This window comes from Telmatherina bonti, assembly GCF_933228915.1.
Source record: "Telmatherina bonti genome assembly, chromosome: 22".
Taxonomy (NCBI): domain Eukaryota; kingdom Metazoa; phylum Chordata; class Actinopteri; order Atheriniformes; family Telmatherinidae; genus Telmatherina; species Telmatherina bonti.
Window position 1 is genome coordinate 11855073 of NC_136631.1, and position 27265 is coordinate 11882337.

The 27265-nt window shown below is 38.4% G+C and overlaps 1 protein-coding gene across 4 annotated transcripts in view; it reads right to left on the bottom strand.

Annotated features, from left to right (window-relative positions):
• Positions 1-27265, bottom strand: part of LOC306772809 (apoptosis-stimulating of p53 protein 1-like) — a 63972-nt gene that overhangs the window by 29948 nt on the left and 6759 nt on the right. For 2 of the 4 annotated variants that reach the window (XM_079262438.1, XM_079262437.1), the window contains exons 1-4: positions 22726-22956; positions 17297-17444; positions 12099-12206; positions 9505-9566 (exon numbers count right to left, since the gene is read on the bottom strand). In XM_079262438.1, the coding sequence (XP_079118564.1) occupies positions 9505-9566; positions 12099-12206; positions 17297-17444; positions 22726-22842 (435 nt within the window). In that variant the 5' untranslated portion in view covers positions 22843-22956. Of the gene's footprint in view, positions 1-6835; positions 6916-9504; positions 9567-12098; positions 12207-17296; positions 17445-22725; positions 22957-27265 lie in introns of those variants that run through there. The other 2 variants (XM_079262439.1, XM_079262440.1) reach the window with 2 other exon arrangements.

Sequence of the window (27265 nt, forward strand, 5' to 3'; positions counted from 1 at the left end):
AATAATAATGAAATTCAATAATTATGTTGTCGCTTGTTCTGTTAACATTAATTTTTCTTGCTTTACACTTAGTTTTAATGGTCTTTTTTATGTTTATTTTGTATCTTGTTGTAATGCTTTTAATGTCTCATGTAAAGCACTTTGAGTTGTCTTACACATTTAATGTGCTTTAGAAATGAACCTCCTTGTCTGCAGGAGCCGAAGTGAAAAGACAGGTTCTTTGTGAGAAGCAGACTTCCCATCACCGGGTAAACTCATGCAACCAACAACCGCTCGATCACAACCAAGACACCTCCAACAGCTTTGCATATTTTTTAAACTGACCCCCAAACAGTGGCAACATGCTACAACTGCTTAGCTGATTGGTAAAAAAAAAAAACAACAAAAAAAAAAACAATAAACAAAACAAAACAAAACAGTGAGGCATCTCCACATTCTTTGCTAGCGTGCCAAGCTAGCCACTTGGCAGGACGTATGTAAATATGTCTGGTGATGTCATGATACAGTCATGGCCATATTTCCATTTGCACAACTTTCCCTGTACTTTATTTTAAACCATGTGTGCGCATCAGTGTGTGTCATTTGTTTTGGTGTTTTTTTTTAGTATTACCTGCAGGACGCATGGCTTCGACCTGGCCAGTGGCATCTGGCTCCTCTGCAGCTTCTCACTTCCACCCTTCTCTAAAGTTTTTTATTATCAAGTCTTACATATAACTGTGCAAAGACTTTCTCCTGTTTCTTTGTTTGTGTTTTTAAAAAAACAGGCGCATTAGTTTCCATCTTTAGTAGGAGTGGGAAAATCCAATCGAAAAATTGAATATCGGGATTTTTTGCTTCACAATTTTAAAATTGATTTTTTTTTTTGTTTTGGGTCAAAAAATTATTTTTTTTTCCCCAAATAAATACAAATAATCCATTATAAAATTTTTGTCATTTTTTAAAAAATTGTTTTTATAGATCTTTTTACTTGTCTTCTTGGGCATTATAGCAGCAGAATGATGGTCTGGCTACCGTGTTGTTTTTTCCTCATTGAAATCAAGAAAAATGACGAGCAAAAAAAGGTTTTGTACCTTTTTTTTTGTTTTTAATCCACAAAAATGAACAATTTCAAAGAATTGTGAGAATCCCAAATTAAACTGAATCAGCACCCAAAAAGTTAGAATCGAATTGAGACGAAAGCTCATCGTCACAGCCCTACTACCAGTATTTAGACTGCGCCTCGGGTCTGATTGGTTAAAAGCAGTTTTGAAGTGATGTAGTCTGTTGAAGAAAAGCTCCCTTTTGGTGCAGACATCAGTCTTTGAATCATTTCCAACCACGTACATCAAACGATAAGTAAAGTAAAGCATAACCACTTATAAAATAACACTTTCTGCCTCCTTTTCAGCCTCTTAGAAAGAGTTTTTCTAAAGTCAGTTTCAGTAGAAACTGGCAGCACTGGCAGCTTTTCAGCTGCAAGCTGCTCTCTCATGTTGCTGCGATCACAGCTATAATCTGAAGCACATGGGGATATTTGACCTTCTTAGTGTGTATTACATTTCTCAACAGTTCTCAAAGTTATGGATACACCAAGACACACACACATTGTTCTGATCTGTCCCATTAAAACCTATCCCCTACCCATCTGCTGTGCGCCTCCAGGATAAATATTCCTCCTAATCTATAACAACAGCCCTCAGACATTCCTTAAACCTCTCCTAGACCAAAAGGGAAAACTCTGCTATCAGAACGTCCCAGTAAACCACCTTTCACACAGCAGGGTGGGCTGTTGGTTATAAGCATCATGCTCTGACTGATGGAACAAATCCTTCACACTCCCCACAGACAGCTTGTCCATCAGCTGTGTCCTTGAGAAAAGCCATGAACAGAATGCAATACAGAGAAACATCTCAGTTAAAAGGTACCAATGTTTATGAAAGGATATCTCTAAATCCAGACCAGAGCATCAACAGGACTAACATGTAGTGTTTGATGTCTACAGACCAGCCTGAATGCAGACTACCACGTATTCTACCAAGCGATGGCACACAGTTAAACCATTCCTCTTAAACTACAGCACAGCTTTTACATTTGTGTTTAGTCAAAGAATCCCAAACCCACACGGACTCATCTGACTTCTCAATATATCTCTCAGTAGAGAGATATATCTCACATGCAGCTGGGTGGCGTAAGTTACATGCAGTTGGATCAACCAACTGAGCTGTGTGTGCGACAGTCCTGGTGGCTGATCTGGGGTCGGAGGTGAGGTTTAGTTGAGAATGTGTCAGGAAGGAGAAAGACCGAGCCTGCACAATGCCAGAAAATATTTTCCCACATTTCTTCAGAAACTAGTGTTTCAGCCTTTTCCTCACAGAGGTTACGTGATAACACAGTAAAGATGATAAATTACTTGGATGCGTGTCAAATTTGCTTATAAATGCTGAGAGGTGTATAAAGTAGAAGTCCTGTCCAGCAGCTCTTTCCAAACACTAACTAAACCGGGTGAATTTAATTAGTTCAGCTCCACTACAAGGCAGATGAGCCTGTTAGTGAAAATACCTGTTTTAAATGCATCGGTAGATCCAAAAACATGGCAGGATTTCTACTTTATTTTTACTTCTACTTTATACACCTCTGATGCTGACTCAGCAAAAGACAATGTAGCACCCAGTAGACAGAAAATGGCAAGATCTGGGTAAAATGAGACATTTAACAATAAAAAACATTGTAATCACTTAAAGATGGAATTTGTGAGGCTCCTGTGTAGCCATTAGAATGGGAAGTACAGGGAACAAAAAAGAAGAATTAGGTTAAATGCTGGTGATAATATAAAAGCCTCTGAAGTTCCCAATATGCGTTTTTTTAAACATTGATTTATTCATTGCAAAACCTAAAAGAATAAACAGAACAAATGAGAAAAAAATAGCAATGTATAACTATTCATCATACATGTATATATATATATATATATATATATATATATATATATATATATATATATATATATACATATATATATATATATATATATATATATATGTATATATATATATATATATATATATATATATATATATATATATATATATATATATACATATATATATATATATATATACATATATATACATATATATATATATATATATATACATATACATATATATATATATATATATACATATGGCATAAAAAAAAAAAAAAAAAAAAAAAAACTGGTATGAGAAAAGCTGGAACTCCTTCACAAAAAGGCCAACCAAAGGAGTCAGTGTTCAAGGATGATGTGCATGCCCAACACAACAATCTGGCTCTGCTGGAAATGTGGAGTGAGCTTGTTTTTGCACAGCATCTGATTTAGCTAGTTTTTTCTTCTTCTTTTACCTCTGCTGCTATCTCAAAGGTAACTGACAACTTTAACCCACAAATCCATCTCTGTATCTCAAAACCAAAACAATGAGTCACTCTTTAAACCGTCTGTGTGAAAGGAGCAGTCAGACGCTGCATACACTGCTTCACAGCACTGAGTTCCTCCACTGGGACAATGTGTTCCACCACGGTGCAAAAACAGCTCTGGGATGGCTCGAGGGATGCACAGAGACCCAAAACATTAACTTCCAAAGGGGTGGGGGGGAAATAATTAAAACATGGATGCATAAATATGTTGACAAGGAAAGATCTGAATCAATCCAAAAGTCAAAAAGCAAGAAGAAGAATTGAGAAAAGAAAAAGTGAAGTTTGCTACATGATGTGGGAAATTTAACCTGTGCAAATAAAAGCACTTTGGATTCTATCAAGTCAATAAAATATTTCATGAACATAAAAAAAAAAAGACAAAAACCAAAGTACACTTCCAGCTTCTGTAGCTAAAGATCTCAACGCTCCACTCCAGCATGGAAAGGTTGTGTTTTTACTGTTAAGAATTTACATCTGTGGGCTGAATGTTCATGTAGACCTTTCTGTGTGGAGTTTGCATTCTCACTTATCTCCTAATAAACATGTTCAGATGATGGACTGATGTATTTCCATCCATATTTAATCTTAGAAGCAGGATTTTTGTTTACTTTAAGCTGAGAAATAATGTCTGATGTTGGAGGTTGTTTTTATTGATGTTTTCATCCCAACAGCCTACAAGACACCAAAACCAAAGTCCATTATCAAGTTAACCATATAAGAAAGCAGATATAACAGCTCTAATGTGTGATACTGAATTACCACAAAATTATATGTCACCAAAACGGCATGTTATCACAGATAAGCAAGCGCAGCAAAAAGATGATCATACGGCTTTTTCCACACAGTCTCAAAAAAAGAAAAGTCTGAAAAAAGATGCATCATGCTACAACAATAATTATTTCAGTCACACCACAGCCCTGGGAAGTGTCAACAAGTTTGCATCTTGACGCTTCCCTCTGTTGTCACAAGAGAAACCAACATCCAACACGTCAGGCCCAGAACCCACAGCAGAACCACGGAGGTTCTGGGTCTGGGAGCTGTTTTCCATCCCAACCAACCCCTGCAACATCCATCTTTATAAACCTGATTGTTACATTATAAAGCTGCCATGTAGACATGGTGAAGACAAGCTGCTGCAGTTCAGACTGAGTCTGAATGGTGACGAGAGGGGATTCCACTGACTCTAAACATGGCATGGTTGATGATGCAAGACAGGCTGGTCTGGAAATTTCAGAAACAGCTGATCTACTGGAAATATCACTCAGTCATCTGTTAGACTTTACAGAAAATGATCTAAAGAAGGAAAACATACCCAGTGAGCAGCAGTTGTCTGGACCAAAATGCCCCGTTGATGTCAGAGGAGAAAGAGTCGACTGGTTTGAGATTATAGAAAGGCAACAGTAACTCATCCAGCCACTGGTTACAACCGAGGTACAGTATGCAGGATACCACATGTCTAAACATGAGGCAGGTGGGCTATGGGGTAGAGGACCACACTGGGTGCCACTTCTATCAGTTAAGACCAGGAAACTGAGGCTACAATTCCTGCTGACTCACCAAAACTGGAGAAAACAAGGTTGGAAAATGTGTTTTCTGGTCTGAAGGGTCTGTAATGATGGTAGGGTCAGAAGCTGATGTAACAACAGGGATGCATGGATCCATCCTGCCTTGTAACCAGCAGGATAATGAACTGTTTCAGAAGCTCAAACCCTCTCCATCATGGAGTCCACTGTACTCCAATGGCCTCCACAGTCACTACATCCCAATTCAACAGAGCAGCTTCGGGATGATGCGGAACGTGATATGATTATTGATGTACAGCTGTGTTACGACTGCGGTCGTCTTGTGTGTATGTTTTCTCGCGTTATTTGTGTTTTTTCAGGTGTGCGCCAGCAAGGACCGATGCGTCGCCCAACACCAGCATTGGACCGCCTGAGGAGACGGGTCGGGACGGGATTGGCTCGCTACTTTTTAAAAGGAAGGAGAACAGCGTGTCTGGTTGGAGGTTCAGAGGGACAAAGCGGGCGTACCATCCTTCGCGTCGCGTTGCGTCAGGCTAGCAGAACGAGAGAGAGTCTAAAGTTTTTGAACTGTTTCGGGGACATTTGTTAAAAGCCATGAACAGCCTATTTGGTTTGAGTTTTCTCTTGTTTTTGTCAGACAAGGAGGTAAGAACCTGTTTTTTTGTTTTCACATTTATTTTGCATCGGTAAGTTCAAAGCAAGAGCATAGGATCTGTTTTGTTTGTTATTTTGGTGTTTGCTCACTTTGAGATTGTTTTTCCCCCATTATTAACTCTGACTTGTTATTTTTAGATCAGACGTCTTCTGTTAGATCATTGTTTGTAATTTTGGTTGTAAAAAATAAAAGCATCTTTTCGTTTGAACCATCCCGTGTGCCAGTCTGACATAATTGAAGGATGGTATTTTCCTTTTGCGCTCAGAAACCCCTAGACTGGGCATAACAAGCTGACAAATCTGGAGGAATGTTTCCAACACCTTGTTGAATTGATGCCATCATGAATTATTACAGTTCTGAAGGTGGAAAAGGGTCCAACCAAGTTCTAACAGGGCAGACTTGGTAAAGTAAATGGTGAGCGTGTCTGAAAATGTGCAATAAAAAAAAGAAAAAACCTTCTTGCAACTGTCAAGCCATTAAAATGTTTATGTTTACAGAGGATTGACTTATTCTAAACTTTTGGTACCTATCGAAGTGAGAGATGAATTGCTGTAGCTTCTTAGAGAACAACAAACGTAAACCTGCAGCACAATAAAGTAACCTCTGTCTTCGTCACACACACAGCTGTCATCCCCGTCAACTTGACATCATTCTGTGGCAAGACACAGCATCTGGTGTGTGTTTGTGTGTGCAAGTTAAGTGAGAGCTTCTGGATATGATTACATGGTGCCAAGAGTCACACCCTGACTTGGAGTCACACGTTCACACTCATACACACACACACAGAGGCAAAATAACACAAACCAAAAGACACTTGGCCACAAAAAAAGAACAAGAAAAAAAAGCCACACCCTGCCTGCACATGGCGTCAAGTCTTCGCAAGATTTAGGCCACACTGTGCTCTGAGTCTGTAACACACACACACACACACACACACATAGGGACATGAGCACAAGTCCCACCCTGACACTCAGACAAATCGTCAGCCAGTGTGTGGGTTGGATCATGAACAAAGTGAGAAAATTTATTCCAGAACTTTACAGAAGGCAGGAACGTAACACCCACTCACGCCTCACCCCTACTTTTACTCTTTTTTTTTCTATAAATCTATTATGTATGACAAACTGGAGGGAAAAGGCAGGAAAGTGTAAAAGCAGACTGACATTTTGTTGAGACTAAGACGTACAGCATCACACAACTCATCCAGGAAACTTCCAGAACTCACCCCCGCGCTCCCGGTCGGCCTTGAACTCTTTGTTTTGTAGCTTTAAACCAAAGGAGAAAAAGTAGCAGACGAAAGACGGAGATCTCGAGACGAGTGTTAAGGAGTGTGTGAGGTGAGATGAAGAGGAGAAGAAGGAGAAGGAGGAGGAGCTGTTTGGCTGGGTAACAATCCTCTTAGCCCGGTTATGTCATGGGACCAAGCTAATCCTACCTTCACTGACTGACCAACACACACTGGCTGACTGACAAGACCAAACTCTGAATTGCACACACACACACACACACACACACGCAAAAACACAGGCTGAGGCTGGTTAACCGAGGCCTGAACGAGACGTACAAAAGCAAATGTCTGGTCTGGGCTTAAATACAATGGCTGACACGGCTCAAAATAGATGCTAGTGACAAAAACAGTGAGCAAGAGGTCAGCTGCTCTTTTTAAAATATGAGTCATTATTGTGCGAGAAAAATAACAGGATAAATCCAGCAAAAACACGTTATGGTTTGCTAGCAGGGATGAATCAGGACAGAAGAGATCAATTTACACACTAATTGTATCTATGAGGTCTAAACAGTGTGTATCTGTGTGTATTTGTGGACACAGTCGCTGGTTCTTCCCGGTAGAGCAGTATAATCATTACTGTCACTAATCCGAGGATTAATCTGCAAGACAATACCCACACAAGCGTCTCTTATTCCGTACATAACACATAAACACTCATACATTCACAAAACCATTTCAAGGAATGAATTAATACTTCCTAAAATAATTATTCGGGAATATTTAAAGATTTAAGCAACAAACCTCTTTGCTTGTGACTTTATTCATCATGCCTGAGGTCATAAAAGTTTTTAAAGGGACATTTTGTCATTTTTGTAGACTTTAGCAGCCAGTCTCTGAGAGAACACAGCGAAGTCTGCACAATTAAAGTTCGCTATGTAACACTGGCTAGATCTCATTTGTTTCATGTTCTGTGAAATCCGTAAAACATGCATATATCCCCAATTTATTTCTGTAAAAACAAACAGGTTTAACTCTGCTCTCCTGTGTTGGAATGTTTCAAAGACTCTCAACCAGACTGGACGTCCCGTTCAGCGTCTAGAAACACAGCAAGACTGGACGAGCTTTCACAGAACAAAATGAACACTGAAAAGGGGGATGAAAAACAGGAGAAATGAAATAAATAAATCAACGATTTTGGAATATAAAATAAAGGCATGAAATAAAAATTAAAAAATGTATTGAAAAAGGAATAGAAATAAGTTTTCCTTTGCAAAATAGATTCCTTTTATAGCATTTTTTCTTTTTATTTGTTTTGTTCACATCGTGTCAAATGTAATTTTCCTTATTATCTTTTAGTTTTTTTCTATTTAAAGTGTGTAAATGTACTGTTTCATAAAATGCATTTTCTCTTTCTTTCGTTAGGTTTTGTGAAATATTTCAGCATTTTCTTTTTTTAATAAAATCTTATTTTACCTGTGTTTGGAGTTTTGTTTCAGTCTTCTTTTTTCTTCAGTTTTATTGGTTTTTTTTTTTAAATTTTTTTTTTTTTTAACAAATGTTGCTCTTATCAGAAGTTGTTTTAGGGCTTTTTCCTTTTGTGGCATGCCATCAGCACTTTCTGCACAATCTTTCTTCATACACAAGCGTTGTGTCAAGCTGACACAAATGCAACATCCTGCCGGAAAGCTGAGATTCTTGTCATTTCACTGACGCAAAGAAATTTCCACAACTGAGCAGGTGCCATTAATACCTAAAAATCTCCTGGGAATGCTTGGATAAATATTCTGATCTGATAAAAACAGTCATTCATTACTGTGAAAAGGGTCCCGGCTGACCAGTTCAGTAAAACTTTTAAACAGAAACACATTTATTCCCACAGATTGATGCATCCTGCAGCTGTTGCTAATCTTCCACGTGTTCTGTCTTCTAAGTCTGTTGCACACGTTTTAAATTCACAGATTTACAAAGGAAACTACCATCATTAGCTTTTGATTACTGCCTCACATGAGCCCACATGCTTTTTGTGTCAACAGGCTGTAACAGATAAAAATATCATTTTTAAGAGCACCAGGACATTGTTTTAGAAAAAAACTGTAGAAAACATTCACTTTCTGTGCTGTTGTTGTGAAACTTGTACTACAACTGGTCAAGATATCAGGCTGTGATCTGATGGGGTTTTCTAATCAATAAGTCAGAGTTACAGTCATCTTTATGCACCTGCTCACAAATAAAATTTGGAAAGCCAAAAGATTTTTTGGTTTATTAAAACATCTACAGCTCAGTCCCAAAAACAGCGACAGGAGTTAAATGTTTAATAAAAATACATCAGAATGTTTTCTTACAAAAAAAAAAAAAAAAAAAGGATTTGGTGAACATCGTTCTCAACAGATCTTGATTTACTTTGGATATACCATGGAAAGTCGCTTTAAAAGGCCACATTTTAACGTAAGCACTGAAATTTTGATTTTCTCTCAGTGACAGCAAGACTGTATGATCCACACCTTCTGTCAATGAATAGAATCAAAATCTCAGTCGATGAAGTGACCCTGGATTCTGAGGTTGAGCCTATTATAAATGTACAACCTGTCCTGCATCCTAACCCAGACAAGCAGTGCAGTGTGTGTGTGTGTGTGTGTGTGTGTGTGTGTGTGTGTGTGTCCACCCACCTTGTCATTGACGCTCTCTGCTACCTCTGTGCTCAAGTTCTGCTCCGATGCTTGCTGACTTCCTGCATACAGATGAACAAAGAAGAAAAATGTGAGCAGAGGCTTGAAACAGCACATTAAAATGGATCTGGATGAGGTGAACTGTGCGACCTAGCAGATGTGTAATTAACACACTCACAGAGCAGGACAGGAACTTGATTTTAAAACTTTACTTAAAAAGTGTAGCTTTTCTATTTCCAGTCATAGTTCTTGTGTTTAAGCGCTGGGCGACAATGAAAATAATTTATTTGCAATTAATCGCATAAATAAAAAGTGGATGTGCAAAATTCAATTATGACTTCAAAAGCAGTGCAATGTTGTTTCTGTACAGATATATGAAATAAAAATGTAAGTAAAATGTAATACAGGTTAAACAAACTGTCTTTTAAACATCATTATTTACACAGCAACATGTCAAATTAAATATTAATGTAATAAAATCATATCTATAGAACAAAGAAGGATGTTTTTTTAAAATAAACACTATAAAAAGAAAACGACTTTGGGCTTTTACGTTTCATAGAAAGTGGAATGAGTGCAGTATGTCAGGAACTGGTTTGTGCGGGCTTTTGTCCACATGTGGACGGAGTAGAGATTTGGTTTCGCTGGAGGTGGAAATGACCACAAACGACATGTGTTCACGTGAGCCCAGCTAACGCCAAATGGCTGAGATGTGAGATGACAGCAAATCCAACCCCTCCGCCCCACTTTACTCGTATAACCTATGGTTTGTTTGTAGGAGTATTTGGTGCCAGGGAGCAAAAGACTTTATTTATGTAAAGCGCACAATAAAATAATTTTCAGCATGACCACTTTTATGTATTAACATGACGGCATGCTCATAAATATCACAATTGTATCTCAGCAACTTGCAAGAAACATAACAAAACTATCATAAAAGTTACATATACTGTCTAAATAGTTCTGCTTAGTCCCAGCTGCGGAAGATGCTTGTATTTCTGACACCAAAAGAGAAATCCAAGGATGCTGGATGCATGTATTATTGCATGTTTCAACTCAATGCATGCTTATACATTAATGGCTGAATAGGAAACATCCTTCTCACATTACCTATGTCCTGTGTAATCTATAAATAGCATCATTCTTTTTAAATCTACCCAGACTAGACAGGTTCAATCCCCCCCTAATCCCCTGCAGCTCTTTTGCTGACCGAAGTTTCACCTTCAGTCAGTAAATCGCGAAGACGTAGTTAAAAATGTATCTTGCCACAACTGCATGTAAAGTACAAACAGCAGCTTTAAACCAGAAATAAATTGGGGAGATATGCATGATCAATGACTGTGGGTGTTAACCAGATAATTACCTTCAACCCATCCCAATGAGAACAATGTATTCTCTGCTAAAGGACTCAAACTGCAGGTGTGGAAATGAATGCAGAGAAAGTCTCTGAGAGGAAGAGAAGCCCAGTGTGGGAGGCACAGGCACCTTTAATGAGCCACAGAGAGCACACATTGTTAAATTAGCCAGGGAGGAGGTAATACATTAGAGTAATATAAAGCTCTGATCCGTGGAAAGCAGTTGACTGCTTGAAGAAGCTGCTTTCTGATATGAGGTGAGGAGCCAAACACGAGCTGGCAGCAAAAGCACAGGGACAGTTTGGCAGCTGCAGGGGGCTGCGTTAACCCGCCCGTCCCTTAAAACAGCAGATGATGCTGCTGCTTTTTGTGATATTTCATGTTCTGACAGATCAAATGCACATCTGTACTACAGAAGCAAGGGAGACCCGGGGGAAAAGTAGGAAGAAGCGGTTTCCTCTCGCAGTGACAGACGACCAAATGAGCTGCAGTTCTTTTTCATCTCATTTCAGATTTCACTCTGCAGCTTGTAGACTTATTATAAACCTCCGTGCAAATAAATTGTGACTGGGTGGAAAATCTGTTTACAGTCAGCCAAAGATTTGTGAGCTATTGCATAACTATAATACCGACAAAGGCTTAAAAAAAACATTAAAAACACACCGAAGAAGCAATCAGAGAACATATGAGAAAACTTAAATGATGCATGACTCAGTCAAGTTAAAAAAAAAAAAAAAAAGGCCTGTTATGATTAATTCATTACTTCACAGTTCACCAGCATACGATGATAATGAGATTCTAATGAACAATACTTATGTTTTTAATGGCTGAAGCGTAAAACGGGAACACATCAGCAGGTGGTGAGGTTGTCCCGCCCTTACATAGAGCAAAGCAAGCGTTGCAGCATCAGAGACTTGGCACCAACAGGCACAAATATTACACAATCATTCATTCATTCCTTGCTTTTTTTTCTGTCTTTAAACATGATCAGTGTCACAGAGGTATTTTCTGTAGCAGCTTTCATCTGTCCTTGCCCCCTCAAAGCCTCCCCTAGCAGTTATATAACTCTAATCATCTTATCTGCCTAATTAATGACCAAGTCACCGGCCTAACTTTTAAACCTCTAAACACCACTGGCACTGGATTGGTGTTCTTGGATATGTGGATATTCACTCTTACTTCTCTGCTTTTGAGACAAGCTTTAAATAGTCACTATGCGTGTGTTTGTTTCTGCTGTACCTTGAGGCCAGGGGGGGCAGTGTCTGAGGTAGAAGCTGACCTCCGGCCTCCTGGCTCCCCATTGCTGAAGGAGATCCAACAATAACAGTTCCTGAGGGAGAGCTCGCTCTGAAAACAGAAAAAAAAAATTAAAAAATGGAAGAACATGTTTGGAAAAGATCCCACTAATTGTTGAAAAATTAATGTCACATTAAAGTGGTTTGTTAACAAAAGGGCAAAAGAGGATGATTCATATATCAGTTAATTAAGCACATCACATAACACTTCGTTAAACAGCACAGTTTTAAATTCTCTCCCCACAATTACACGCTTTCCCATCACCATGCTCTCTCTCTGCTGGCTATAAATCCAGAACCTGAAAGTACTTTAAAATGATTTCGTTTGTCATGTAATAAATGTAAAATGTCAAGAAAAAGTTAAACCGTCTGCAATTGTATAAGCTGATATTTTTGTAATAATAGAAAACAAAAACCCTTTTACATTCAGAAAATACAATTTGTGAAACATATTGCATCATTTATCAGCAGCACTTCCCTCCCACTATAAGTTTCCTCCTTTAACCACAGTCACTGGGAGAGGAATGTTGTCTCATTCTTGTGTGATAAAAGATAATAGCTGCTCATCAGTTCTAAATCATCATTGTTATATTTCATGCCCCAAACTTTTTGAGTCAGTGAAAGATCTGGAAGTCGATGCAACATCTGCAGAATGACGACTTGGATTGTTGTTGCTGAAATATGCAATGTTTTCCCTGAAAGAGGCAGCTGCTGCATGAGAGCAGATGCTGCTTTACATATCTTTAAGCCTTTACAGATGTGTAAGCTGCATGCTTCTGAAGCACTCATGCACCCCGTATCAACAGACATGTAGGTTGTGAGCGCTGATAATAAGATAGATGGTCCTTCTACTGTTTAGTGGAAGCTACAACATCCATGACTCCCAAAAACTTCCCCTTTGCCTCAGACCATTTCAAATGAGCTTCGGCTTTGGTTTAGGCGTCCTGTTATGAATCTCAGTATCATCTGATGGTATTATGTGGTATAAGATGGAATATTTAAAGTCTTTGAAGGTTAATCTTGGGGAACATAATTCTAGAAATGTGCCACATTTCTTTACATGCTGAACTTTCACTATCGAGAGACTCTGCCTCTCTCAAGTGCTCTTTCTCAAGGGAACGAACTTCTCAGCCTTTTGTTTTCTACTTTACACATTAGACAGAGTCCCAAACTTTTTTAAATTAGTTTTGTATTCTAATAGCCCTGTTTTCTGTTTTTTCTCCGGCTTCCTCCCACCTACAAGACAAGTTAATTGATCACTTCTTACATGTAAGTTGCTTTGGAAAAAAGCATCTGCTAAATGACTTCAGAATAGAATTGAGTAACCAAACAACGTAAACGCATAGGTTTCAAATGGAGATCCAATTGTGTCCAGATCTCACAATCAGGTGAATATAAAGCGTGTGATAACAAATATAAAAAAAGAAAAACATGAAGAACCGATGAAAAGATACATGTAGAAATATCGAGCAAAATCAATCAAATAAGAAACGTGATTTTCTTTTTTTTTTATATTGGCCTATAATTTAATATATTTATTTAGATTTTATTCAAACTCCGTAATTTATTTTCTTTTCTGTTCTGATGCTATTGCTTACTGTAAAGCAGTCAAACTCTTTAAAAAGGAAATTTATAAAATCTTCAAGGACTTTATTGATCACTTTAGATGCCAAAGCTTTGTTTGGATTCAGCACAAACATATATACCTCCCTCGTTACTTACAAAATTAAATCAATCCAGCTACAATCAGTTTTTTTTTGTTCAGAATTCAAAGAACAGCTACATCAACGGGCCATTTACATGCACAGCACTGCGATGATTACCGATTTCCTGAGTCATCAGATTGTAAACCGCATAATACAACATGCCCTATCAGGAAACAGCGGTTATATGATTATATAAAATCAGATCAACACAACTGGATTCCTCCCCAATACTCTGACGTACTTGTTCATGTACACCTATAAATCTAATTTATTTTGTTCTTTTACATCAATACAATGTGTAAGATAAATAAATAGAAAACAGAAGTGGTGTTAAATGTGAGAAAATCCTTTTTAAATGACGTTTTGTCCAGGAATATAAATGCAAGACAGCCGTAGCATGTGGTCCATTAGTTCCCACATTAAGGCAGCTAATGCAGACTGTGTGTCACTAGATATACGTACTTACTCCGAAGGAACTCCTATAACTGACTGAAAAATGTATGCAATTATCGCTTTTCTGCAGTGCAAATAAATGCATCAGATCCAATTAAAATGATCTGCTTACACACCATTATCTCATTTTTATGGTACTAAAACAAGCTCACTAATTTCCATCCATGTGTAAAGCATGCATCAGGATTTCACATTGCACATGTACTGACTCAGACTAAACTAAAGGAAACAGCTGGTATTTTATAGCACATGTAGAGAACACGATCAGAGCAGAACTAAAGCTACACAAAGCTCAGCATGTAGAAGCATCATCACAGTAAAAATCCATCAATCCATCAATCAATCATAGTTGAATGCATGCACACGCACATGAATTAGCGCATCAAGCCACACACACTGAGATTAACCATAAAATCACTTATGCCCCTGAGGTATGGCTTCTCATCACGCCGCAGCACTTTGACACACAATATAAACCCCCATTTATTATGTGCTGCTTTACACCGTCACCCTCTGAGACACAATAAAGCTTTAGAGGCATTTATAGCACATCTGACCACTCGCTCACACCACAGGGCCACACAAACACTCTGTGGTGTTAGTGGATCGCTGCTTGGACAGCTATGATTGAATGAATGTGGGCCATGCTTTAATAGAGATGGTCACTCTGGTCTATTCAAGCTCAGAGTGACACAGGATACACAGAAAGCACTCAGTACTGTATTGATTTCACAAGCTGTAGATGCACCATAGGTCTGACTCTGTTTATAATTAGCTTTAGAGCAAGTGATCTAGGCCAGTTCACACCATGATTATCCTGTCATATAATACCAGATTATGAACATGTACACAGTCTAATACTCAAAAGACAGGCTGTCTATAGTTATTATGCGAGTAATGGACTTCGGTGAATGATGCATGCGCATGTGGACATATAGGTCAAACCACTGTCAGAGTAGCAGAGCAACAACATTAATCTTACTTAGAATGATCACCTATAATGATGTCTAAAAGATCTGACGGCTGTGAAGACCAACTCATGGTTTATGTCCTGCTTACTCATTTAACTGCTTCTTGGTTGTGCCTGCATTTACCAGTCCGCCACCCCTGCACCCTCAGAGGATGCAGCTCTCTGTGCCTCTACACGCATTTAAGTTTAAAAACACATTTGTGCAGCAGATGTAGGCAGATCAAAAGACAAAAAGCAGTCTCCTGTCTACGGAACGGGCGGCTTTTTTTTTTCTTTTTATCTGATACCAGATCTCATCCTGCAGCTCATAAACATATTACTGATCTCCAGGCAGATGAGGTGTGACTGGAGGACAAATGAAAGGGAAGGAAATCTTTTTACTGTGACTTGATAAGAACTTTAGGACTTGACAGAAATGAGAATGGGTGAATATATACCAGGCTGCGCGGTGGCATCGAGGTTAACACTACAGTCTCACAGCAAGAAGGGGTAAGCCTCAGCTGGGGGTGGGGTTTGAACAGTGGCCTTTATGTGCAGAGTTTGCACATAGAGCTTGTTAGGTTTTTTGGTTACTCTAAATTATCCCTAGGACTCAGTGTGAGTGTGAATGGTTGTTTGCTGGTGACCTATCCAGGATATACCCTGCTTCTTGCCCAATGATTGCTGGGATAGGCTCCAGCTTCCCCTCAACCCTTAATTGGACTAAGTGGTTAAGAAAATGTATGAATAAATACATAATATCATTAAAAAGAAATCTTACATTGGCTGTATAAAAAATAGCTAAAAGCAATATAACAGAGAAATGTTTCACAACTACAAATACATCAAACACACAGGTTGTTGTTCATAGTTGAAGCTCAGGAAGGAATCATTACACAACACAGTTGTTCCCTTTGAGTCTATGGAACATTTTCTGTTTTTTCGACCATAATCTTTGTTTTCATAACCACCAACAACATTGTTTTTATTCATAAGCAGCTGTTTTTGTGGAAAAAAACTAAAAAGCAATCTGTGCAGCACCAGACAGCAGATATGTGGAGTTGTCAGCTCAAAAGGTAAATGAGCAAACATTACAGCCTTCTAATATAAAACAAGATTACCAAAGTATATAGAAACTCTGAGAAGCTAAAAAGGTGAACGACAAGTGAAAACCGCATTTCCTTGTCCAACATCTGTTTCCCATAGGTTCTGTAGGCATGTCAGCAAAGCCAGTCATAGCCCCAAACATACCTGCCGCCTTTCAGGTTTTCAAGTCCAGAATCTAGTCCAGGGCTTTCCAACTTCAGTCCTTGAGAGCTACTATCCTGCAGGTTGTAGATGCTTCCCTGCTGCAACACACTTGACTTTTGAGCCCTTAAACCTCGGAGCTGGAGATCCACTATTCTGGCAGTTAATGACTCTCTCATTGGCTTCAGTTTTAAAATCTGTTGGTTCAATCCATGTTATTCACATTTAGCAGTTAAAAGGTGGGATACTTCTTACAGTAACTGGAACCATACCATTTAGCAGACGCTTTTGTCCAAAGCGATGAGGGTGAGAACAACACAAGCAAAAAAATCAAACAATAGAGGACATCATAGGTATAAGTCAGACTGCTGCGAGTTAAACACAGTGGTTGCCATGTAGTACTACAGGCAAAGATTTTTATCTTGTTCCCTTCCCTCCCCAAAATAGTCCCCTTGTTTAAATACAGAAACACAATATGCGTTGCACAGAACTGGGCAAAATTCTCCAACTTCTGACAAATAGAGTTAAACTAAGTGCAGAAGTTCTCCTTGAAGAGCTGAGTCTTCAGCTTGCTCTTAAAAGTAGATAAGGACTCTGCAGATCAAACAGTGTTCGAGTAGATTGATTGACAGAGTAGATAGATGTGTAACTGTTGACAATCAACCTTCAACTTGTCTTCACAATGTGATAATTTTGCATTTACCGCACAGATTTTTGCTTGTAATTAATAATCAGCTTCGGCTAAACTTTTCATTCATCGTGGATTTAATCAGAGAACAGGCTTACCGTGTCCATTCCACACTTCTGCCAGGTGACACTCCCCTTCACCCGCTTCTTTGCAATATTCAACCACGTCAACCACTCTGGTTGCTGGAGTAACTGGGACCTCAGTTAGCATCTGCTGGGTGTCATTTAGGTAAACTGTCAGGATCACCTGTAACCACAGAAACAATCAGATAAGTGTCATGACTGGCATTTGAATTATTGAAATTGGTCAACAGAAAAATAGTTTGCCATTAAAGAACTGCTTTGAGTTAGTCACCTATTTTCTTTATCGGGCCTTCGCAGTGGCAGGGCCCAAACTCTGGAACTCTCTGCCTCTGGAGTTACGCTCCATCATGGACCTGCCTCTGTTTAAGGCCAGGCTAAAGACTCATCTGTTTAGATCAGCCTTTGGCTGTTGAGATTTTTACATGTGAATGAACTGCTATTTTATATTTTTACTTGTTTTTATCTTTGTTCAGCACTTTGGTCAACTAAGGTTGTTGTAAAGCGCTTTATAAATAAAATTTGATTGATTGATTGATTGACCTATTTTCTTTATTGAAAAACTCCATCTTGGCATTCAATAAAATCCAAAGATAAAGTCAGGATTGTGTAATTCAAACCATTTCTGCAGCTCTCAACTCAGCAAAAAAAGAACAATTAAACACCAGTGTGGATTATCTAACACTGAAAGAAAAGATAGGAAAGATGCCGGCAATTTGAAATCAGCTTGTTTTATTGCTTCAGTCCTTTAGTCACGTAGATTTACTGAAGTTCAAACCGAGGATCACAATACAATGAAATGAAAAATATTTCATTAATCCCCAAAGGGAAATTAAATGAGGAAGAAAGGTGACTTTAAAAGTGGCATGATTGTTGGTATAAAAATTTCAGAAGCAACTGACCTACTGGGATATTCACACATCCACTTATATGGGTTTATATATGGGAATGGTGTAAAAAATTATCCAGCAAGACCAAAATGTCTTGTGCAGATAACTGGAACTGATAGAAAGGCAACAGTAACTAAGATAACCACTAGTTACAACCAGAATAACATCTCTGAATGCACAACATGTCCATCCTCACAGCAAATGGGTTACAGCAGTAGACCACATGGGGTGCTACTACAGAAAACAGAGTTTTCCAATACACACACTCACCAAAACTGGACAATAGAAAATGAAAAAAACATTACTTTGTCTGATTCAACTTAATTTCAGTTGCCATGTTTAGATGCTACAGTCAGAATACAGTGTAAAACAAGATAAAGCTTCAGTATATCCTGGATTGCATCAACATTTCAGCTTCATGGTGGTGTAATGTTGTGGGGGATAGTTTCTTGGGACACTTTGAGCATCATTAAGAGGCTACAGTGCACCTGATTCTGTTGTTGCTGACCATCCTATCACTTTAAGACCACAGTATGGGTACATACTTAATGGCTTAATGTATTGTCCCGGTTAAACGTAAAAGAGAAATTTTCAGCCTCGTTGCTAAATTTAACCAGAAATATTGTTACAACTAAACTTCTAAGAATGCTTTACCAAGAGCTTTGTTTTAGTCTTGAGGAACACAACTATGAGACTAGACATGCTACAGAGGGCAGATTCAGACTACTGAAAGTACAAACTATGGAAAAAGTACCGTTATCTATAGAGCTATGTAACATTATTAAAGCAAACAGTAAATATTTGTTTAAAATTCTTTTTAAAAGGCATCAAACTCAATAAATTGTTGTGTCTTAAATATAGTCTTGATGATGGTAAATACCATTTAGTAGTCATTGTTCAGTAACTACTCTCATCACTGGATAAACTACGATTGTAAGAGACCACAATGAGGAAGGCTATCTCTCTTTTATTTCAGGTATACTAACAGACTGTATGACCACAGAGTGTGTGCTTATGTGAGTGTGAATGTTTGTGTGTGCGTGGGTAGGGCTGGGGTGGGATTTGCTTGTTATGTCCTATCACTGTTAAGGTTTTAAAGAAAACTGGTGTAATCATTGTATTATGAGAGGAATGTTGTATTGACTCCGGGAAGAATAGCTGTATTGCAATCGCTAATGGAGATTGAAATAAATACAAATATATACAAATACAAATACACCATGGAAGCAGTCATCAGTCCATCTTCTGACGACTACTTCCAGCCAGATTACATCTCAAAGCTCAGATCATCTCCAGCTGCTTTCTAAAACATGACAAGAAAGTTCCCTGAACACCACTGACCTCCGTAGTCACCACATCTCAATTCAGTAGAGCACCTTCGGGATGCGGTGGAACCAGAGATTCTCATCATGGATGTGTAGCCGAGAAATCTGCAGCTACTGTGTGATGCCATGATTTTAACATGGCGCAAAACCTCTGAGGAATGTTTCCAACGCTGAACTGAATCTACACCATGGAGATTTAAGGCACTTCTGAAGGTGTACCTAATAAAGTAGTTGGTAAGCGTATTATCAAACCAAGTCCTCAACCTGTGTGTTCATTTTACATGTTTTGTTCGTGTAAAAATCTAACAATCTGATTTAATCTCATTGGCATATTAGAAAAAGTTAAATTTAGCCTAACGTTTTAGCTCGAGCTGGGCAGTAATAACTCCATCTGATTTTGTCATCATATCCTGTCAGTTCTGCAGCCAAAAGATTAAAATAGCAATCAGAAAAGGACATCATGTGTTACCCTCAGTGATGTCACTGCCAATGTCAGCGGTGATGTCATGTCAGATCGTCAGCAGTTGAAAGATAAATTTAGGGTAATCTGGGATAGGAGTGCACAAACACACACCAAAGCACATACAGATATGGATACACTTTTAATCTCAATGGCTTTTTTTCCCTTCCTTTTTCTCTCACACACACAGAAACAGACAGTGCCCTCATGCTACAGGATGTACACACATGAACACACAGTGACAGAATATTCACAGCGCAATAATCCACGGTACTCTGCACACCTGTCCCAGATCATTTGAAGTAATCTGGTTGCATGCAGACAGACTGACCAGGGACACATTCTCTAAAGCTTGGATTAGACACACACTCAAACAGGCATTTACAAACACATCCACGCATGAAAACCCTAAAATCCTGCAAACACAGCAGGGGTTTTTACTATTCCACAAACCATTATTAAGTCAGCTAATCGTGGCCTTGCAGGGGTTTTAATGTTTAATGTGGTCAAACACGCTGCACTTAGGAAGTGTCTGAGGAGATAAATATTGCATCGTGTGATGGCTGAATTTTGATGAAAAACCATCATCCAAAGTGTTTTTGTTTAATACTGCCGGTAATTAACATGGAAGAACAGTTTGACCTTGGAAAAAGATGCCAAAAAACAAACAAGTGACTGAATGAAAATATAGAACCACGTTGACACAAACAACAGGGAGAATTGTCTTTTGGCACTTCTGCTCTGGCCTTGTGCACCCATCCACACAAAATCTCTTTCAGGGAAGGCATTGCATATTTCAGCAAGACAATGCTAAGCTTAGCAGGAAAAGAGTTCGGGTGCTGAACTGGCATGCCTGCAGTCCAGACCTATTGGCAATAGAAAATATTGATTCATTCATTCATTTTTCAAACTACTTAGTCCAATTCAGGGTCATGGGGAAGCTGGAGTTTATCCCAGCAATCACTGGGTGAGAGACAGGTACACCAAGAACAGGTCATCAGTCCCTCGCAGGCCAACAAAGAGAGACAAACAGCCATTGGTGCTCACACTCACTCCTAACAAGAATTTAGTGATCAATTAACATGCATGTCTTTGGACAGTGGGAGGAAGCCGGAGTACCCGGAGAGAACCCACACATACATGAGGAGAACATCTCACATGTTGCAAAAGAACCAGTTGCAATAGAAAATATTTTATTGTGAAATGTAAAATCCACCAACAAAGGTCCAGGACTGCTGAGCAGCTAGACCCCCTCCATCAGACCAAAATGCGACAACACTCCTCTCCTACAACTCCAAATGATCTCCTCACTTCCGAGATGTTTACAGACAGCTGCTAAACGAAGAGGGGATGCTACACAGCGCTATATATCAACTCGTTCCAACTTGTCTAAAGATGGATTTGGGTCTTCAAATTCACAATTAGGTAGTATTTTCCATGAAATGGCAAAAATTTTCAGCTTCAACATCTGATTTGTTGTTTATGTTCCGTTTCCATTTCTATTTTACACAGTGTCCCAATAGTTTTGGAACACGCGTTGTATATTATCTGTCTCTAACATCCTATTTATCTGTTTATTGTTAATAGCAAGAAGCCTTTTGATAGTGATGGATTGATTGGTACTAATATGAAAGGGGTTTGCATACAGAAGCGAATTAACCTCTGGGATTAATATAGGATCAGAATTTTTCCCCCTAATTTTATACACAATGTTGCTAATTTATGGCTGGAATACAACGTGTGAATCCTTTAATAATACTTGAATTTGATTTATGTTGTAGTTTTGATCTAACAAAAGTAGAGATGAACGTGCAGGTATGTTAGAACTATAGAGCATGTACATAGACATATATTACGCTTGCCAAATGTAAAAATATGGGTCAATCTTTAAAAAAAACAAAAACAAAACAAAAAAAAAAAACATAAATAAGAAACTAGAAACCTAGAAACCTTATCTGTCATTTAGGCTGTCTGTGTACATCTAATATAGCTACCACACTGCAGAACCTCTATAGATAGCCATCAGTATATAGGTCAACGGCAGGCCACAGTTGTGAAATTAAATTCAAATATAGTTTGATGACTGACGTAAACTATCAAACCACTTTAACCAAAATACAATTAAACAGCTGCATCTTAGCAATTATTGATAATCCTAAAGAAAACCAGTGCAGATAAAAGTTGACAAGATGTATTATTTATCATGCATTCATTCATTCATTTTCTGAAACTGCTTAATCCGATTAAGGAGGAGCTGGAGCCTATGCTAGCAGCCTATGTATTATTTATTTGTTGTTTTTTTTTTTTTTAATTTAAACCCATGTGGATGACTTGTTTCTATCAGTTAGATGAACTGACTCACACTGCTGTAGTTCCTGAAAGCCGCTGGTGCTGAATGAAGATACTGGCTATTTTAAGCGTTAGAACAGGAAAAAAGAGATAGTCAAAGATAGAAGGAGTGTGTGTGTGCAGGCCAGAGCGATAAACGGCTCAGTTAACCATGCTGCACTACAAACCACATCCATTCTCATTTTACTGGTAAATGGTGGGATCATGTTGGAACATAGAAACTTCTAAAAGTCTGTTTTCTGATCATTTCTCACATTGCAATGTTAATTTGATCTGTTCCAACATAATTTGAAGTGTTTCAACATGACAGAACAGAAAAAACACACATAAACACAAGTTTTTCATGGAAAACAGATGTTCCTTTGACTAATAGATTACTAAAGTTTCCCAGAAAAAAAAAAAGCTTTTCTGTCTCTCACTCACCCATGGTTTGACTTTCCTGGTTTTGAGCTTCTTCTTTGCTTTCCTGCAATTACTCAGTTTGAGGCTTTTAGACAGAACCACCAGTTGCTCCAACACTGGCCCAAAAAAACGCCTCATTGGAAAGCCGTGGTCCAGAAGCACACACGGCGGGGTATGTGCACCTAAGTGTGCGCATCTGTGTGTATGAATGAGATAATTAAGGGTGTCATCAGGTGAAAGAGGTGTCTTTGTAGGTGAGAGTGTGTTTGCAAAGAGTGCGTCTTCGCCAGGGCAAGGTACACTGATATAAGAGTGTGTCAGTGAGGGAGGAGAAAAAGGGGGAGTCAGCTTTCAGTCAGTGTGAGGAGGTGGAGAGAGGGTCAGGAAGGGAGGATGATGGGCGGTGAGAGAGATAACGCGTTGGTTTTCTAGGATATGTCTTAAAACTTGGTTGAGAATATTTTACTTTCTAGCTAAAGGTTATGAGACACACACACACACACACACACACACACATTTCCTCTCAAGTCTATGAAGAAATATCTGATATTTTTAGTAGAATTCATATTTTTTTCAACATCACATTATATTTTTATGAGTACACCAGATACATTTCCAATTTTTGCCTAAATTATCATGGGAATTTAACTGGATTGGAAAAACTGCTGTGACTGAGGAAATGTGACTGTTTAGAGGAAATGTGTCTTTCGCAGTCGGTGCACAAACTTGAAATTAAATCAACCTGATTTTTTTGTCTTGTTTAATTGTGCATTTAAATGTCCAATGAAATGAGTTTTTAAATGTTCTTATTTTTGATAAATACTCCTTGAAAACTGCTTTTCATCTTCTTTCAAAAGCTTGAAGAATTTTCCTAAAAATCGCTTTCCTCACACCAAATGTCAACATCTACCATTGCTCAGTCATGTCTACCAATCAGTTAACTGTAGTGTTAATTTTTTTATGTCTTTACAGGAAAGCAGCTTAGCAGTCAGATCAGCTGACCAACATAAACAGGAAGCAAGAAACACAAAAGAACGGAGGCTCAAAAGACAAGATTAAACCAGCAGTAAACCAATAAAAACAAGCTTGTCTTGTCCAACACGTCTTGAAAAGGTTCCAGACATCCCAAACTGGAAAGATTTTTTTCTTTTTTTAGCCCTGTGTGCAGCAGAGCTGGAGCCGCGCAGGCTGCTGGTGGTCGACACTGAGCACTTCACTTAAATTAAATCCGTAATAGTGGTATACTGACACACAGAATGAGACTTTAAATCGCGAACAGTGTTCAAAAACTGAGGATCGTGCTTCTTTCATTGCGTTACTTAACATGCACAAAAGAGAAAATGTTTAAAGGGAAGTTATTAAAAAGAGATTTTAAAAAAAAAAAGAAAATTAGATTAAAAAAGAAAATAAGTCCAGATATTAGAAAAAAAAAATCAAGAACATTTTTTTTCCCCAAAGAAATCAACAGATTTCAATAATCAATAATATCATGTGAATATGAAGTGTTTGTACCATGGAGCAGGGAGAAGCTGTCCAGCAGCGGGGGTAAAGCTGCAGGCCAGAGATTAGAGCGGCTACACTGATACACTGCAGCATGACTGCACTGGTACACAGAGAGGACACACAAAGTACATTGGCAGAGAAGCTGTGCCCCCCTCTCTCTGTCAGGCACAAGGTCACATGTTTGGTGCATGTGCTCAAATACACACAAATACCCTCTATTTCCACTGCATCTATCGACACTGGCAGAAAATCAGTGGGCGCTTCAGAGGAAAAGAGAAACGCTTTAATATTCACTTTGTAGCAACTGTTAATGGCCACAGTCACCTCACCTCATTGTGCCACCAACACAAGATGATAAATCCTCAACACAGTGTTGATCTGGCTTCTATCCTTTTCAGCTGCTGCCTCTGCTTACATCTTTACCCAGACGATTGCAAGCAGGGCAGACTTTTCTTGATTAAATAGTTATATTCAGCCTTACTGGAATTAAAGCAGCGAGACACATCCAGCACTGCTAAAGACATCATAGCTAACATGAGTCACTTAGATGTTTTTGAGCTGCGATTTAGCTTTAATCAGAGAAGAAGCTGTGTTTTCTTACAGATGACAGAAGTGTTTGTGCCTGCCACTTTGTTATCAGCTGTATGTGTGCATGCAGGAAGTAGTTTCCCTTTTAAACAAAATGTTCTTCCAAGCTCCTCAGAAGGACAGTACTGCACTATTAACACTAGCTATGAACAATACAGACACAAAGCAGAGATAATATCCAGCACACACTGGGCTTCATATGTAAACAAACATGAACGCATGTTTGGAGATAAAGTTTTCCAACTGATTGGCCATTGTTTTGGATATTTCTTGTTTTCTTTTTGTTTAAATGTGTATCTCAGTGAGGCATAAGGCCAAATGCCAGGCCCATCAGCTGCTACCAGCTGCCCACACAGAGGACAAAGGTCCATAATAAGCTCCGAAACAACATCAAATTACTTGGTTTATAAAAAAAAAAAAAACAGGACAACTTCATAGAAATTCTGCTGACTTCTCTTATAATCTGTCCAGTATAATCTGTCCAGTTACTCATGTGGTTCAATTTAACAGGTTAATACTTTTTGCTTACTTTTCATTGAGGCTTCACTAAACTAACCAGCTGCTTGTGTCCTCGCATTTCTCTGCTGAAAAACAAACACTGATGTTCCCCCAAATGTCAAACCATTTGGGAAAATGTGAGAGGAAACAACAAGTAAACAACATAATGTTATTGTATTTTGGAATTACGCTTACAGATGGTGATAGTCGTGTTTTTGCTGCATAGCTGCATCTGTTGTGTAACTAAATGTAATTTTATGGAGCAGGGATGGTGTCATTTTTTGTGTGTGGATATGAATTATGTAATCGATGTAATTAGATGCTGTTTGGGCCGCTTTTGCTTTGTAATGTGTTTAGATTTGGAAGGTGTGCTTGCACCTATTCAGCCACCCATTCCTGGAAAGGAATCCTCTTACAAATGAAATGGTTTTCACAACCTGTGCCATCTGTTGGACTAATGCTCCTTTGATTCAGCGTAGATTTAATATTCTCCTCTGTTTTGGCTCTTTTAGGAATTCTACAGTGCTTTCCTACAGCCACTCCTGCTTTTGCAAAACCTCAGGCTACATCTGGGCTCTGAATTACAATATACAATACAAAAAATTAACATGTCAAAATCTGTGGTCCCTTAAATGGGCGGTTCTAAAAACAGATGGTCCCAAACTGTGCCAAAATGGCCATTTTAAAGACTTTGCCTGAACTGGCTCTACTAATTTTTTTCTGTTTCACTTTATCAGATTTGGCATTTTCAGAAATAATCTTCACATTTTGTACTGTGATTTGATCAAGGTTTGAAGCTCCATTCATGTTCATCCTGAAAGTGCTTGTTTTGGGGAGGATGTTTTTGGCAAGCCTGAAGCTTTTTTTTTTTATTTTTTTTTTTTATCCCATTTTTTGCTCTGTGCCATTTCATGTATTCTTCACCAGTAACACACATACCAATATTTACACATCTTAACAATTACCTCAAGTGTTTACTATGCTTTCAAATACATTCAAACAGACCTTGCAGGTGCAGAGACATACTCATTTCATTATGGATATGCAATTTTTGAGCAGACGCCTAAATAATAAGCACAGGGTTCAAAGGGTTCATGAATCTAAGATAACCTGGTAAGAAGAGCTGGTAACTGAGCTACACATAATTCAAATTGTAAAGCAAAGTCTGCAACTCCTTTAATGAGGAATCATAAAAGGATAAATTACGTAGAAGGGATGTAGAGGAAACTGCTGCCATTTATAAACCGATCATGATGACATCTTTTTTTAGAAAGCGCATCAACCGAAATTAGGAAAGTACTGAAGAGAAAATAGCTGCTAACACCTGTTAATGAACTGATTTACAAGTTTACATGAAGAGGCCACTGGTAGTAGGACTCACTGAAGTCAGACTGGTGATGAACTGTATATTAACTTTAAAAACTGAGTCATGGTGACTTTTCAAAAACAAATTAAAGACAGAGAATTGGTTTGAATTTTGAAATGGTATTTCATTTTTAATAAGACTGCCATATAAATTGTATTGGCTTTTTTTTAACTAGGCCTGCTGTTAAGGTGTCCCTACCACCACCAGATGGCATCAATCAACCAAACCATTTCCAGGAAGAAAACAGAAAAACGCTTCACTATACGCTCTTGCGCAAATATCTAATGGAATACAATAGAAAAATAAGAAACATGCACACCCAAAGACTAAAAGTTGCTAAAAGTTTTTGTTTGTAAAATAACGAAAAACTAAATGATAGCATTGGCTAGTGTTGTGACCAGTTGAACAAATTTGATGTTAGAAATGAAGAGGAAATAGTGACCCTCATCTTGAAGATGATGGATAGTGTCATCAGTTTTGCTGAAGGAGAAGGAGGTCTGAACAAAAAAAAAAAAAAAAAAACCCCCATCAACACTAAATTGAACAAAATGTACAGTGATACTGTAGGTGAGCTGCACACTCAGTTAGCAGGTGTTGAAAAGCTGT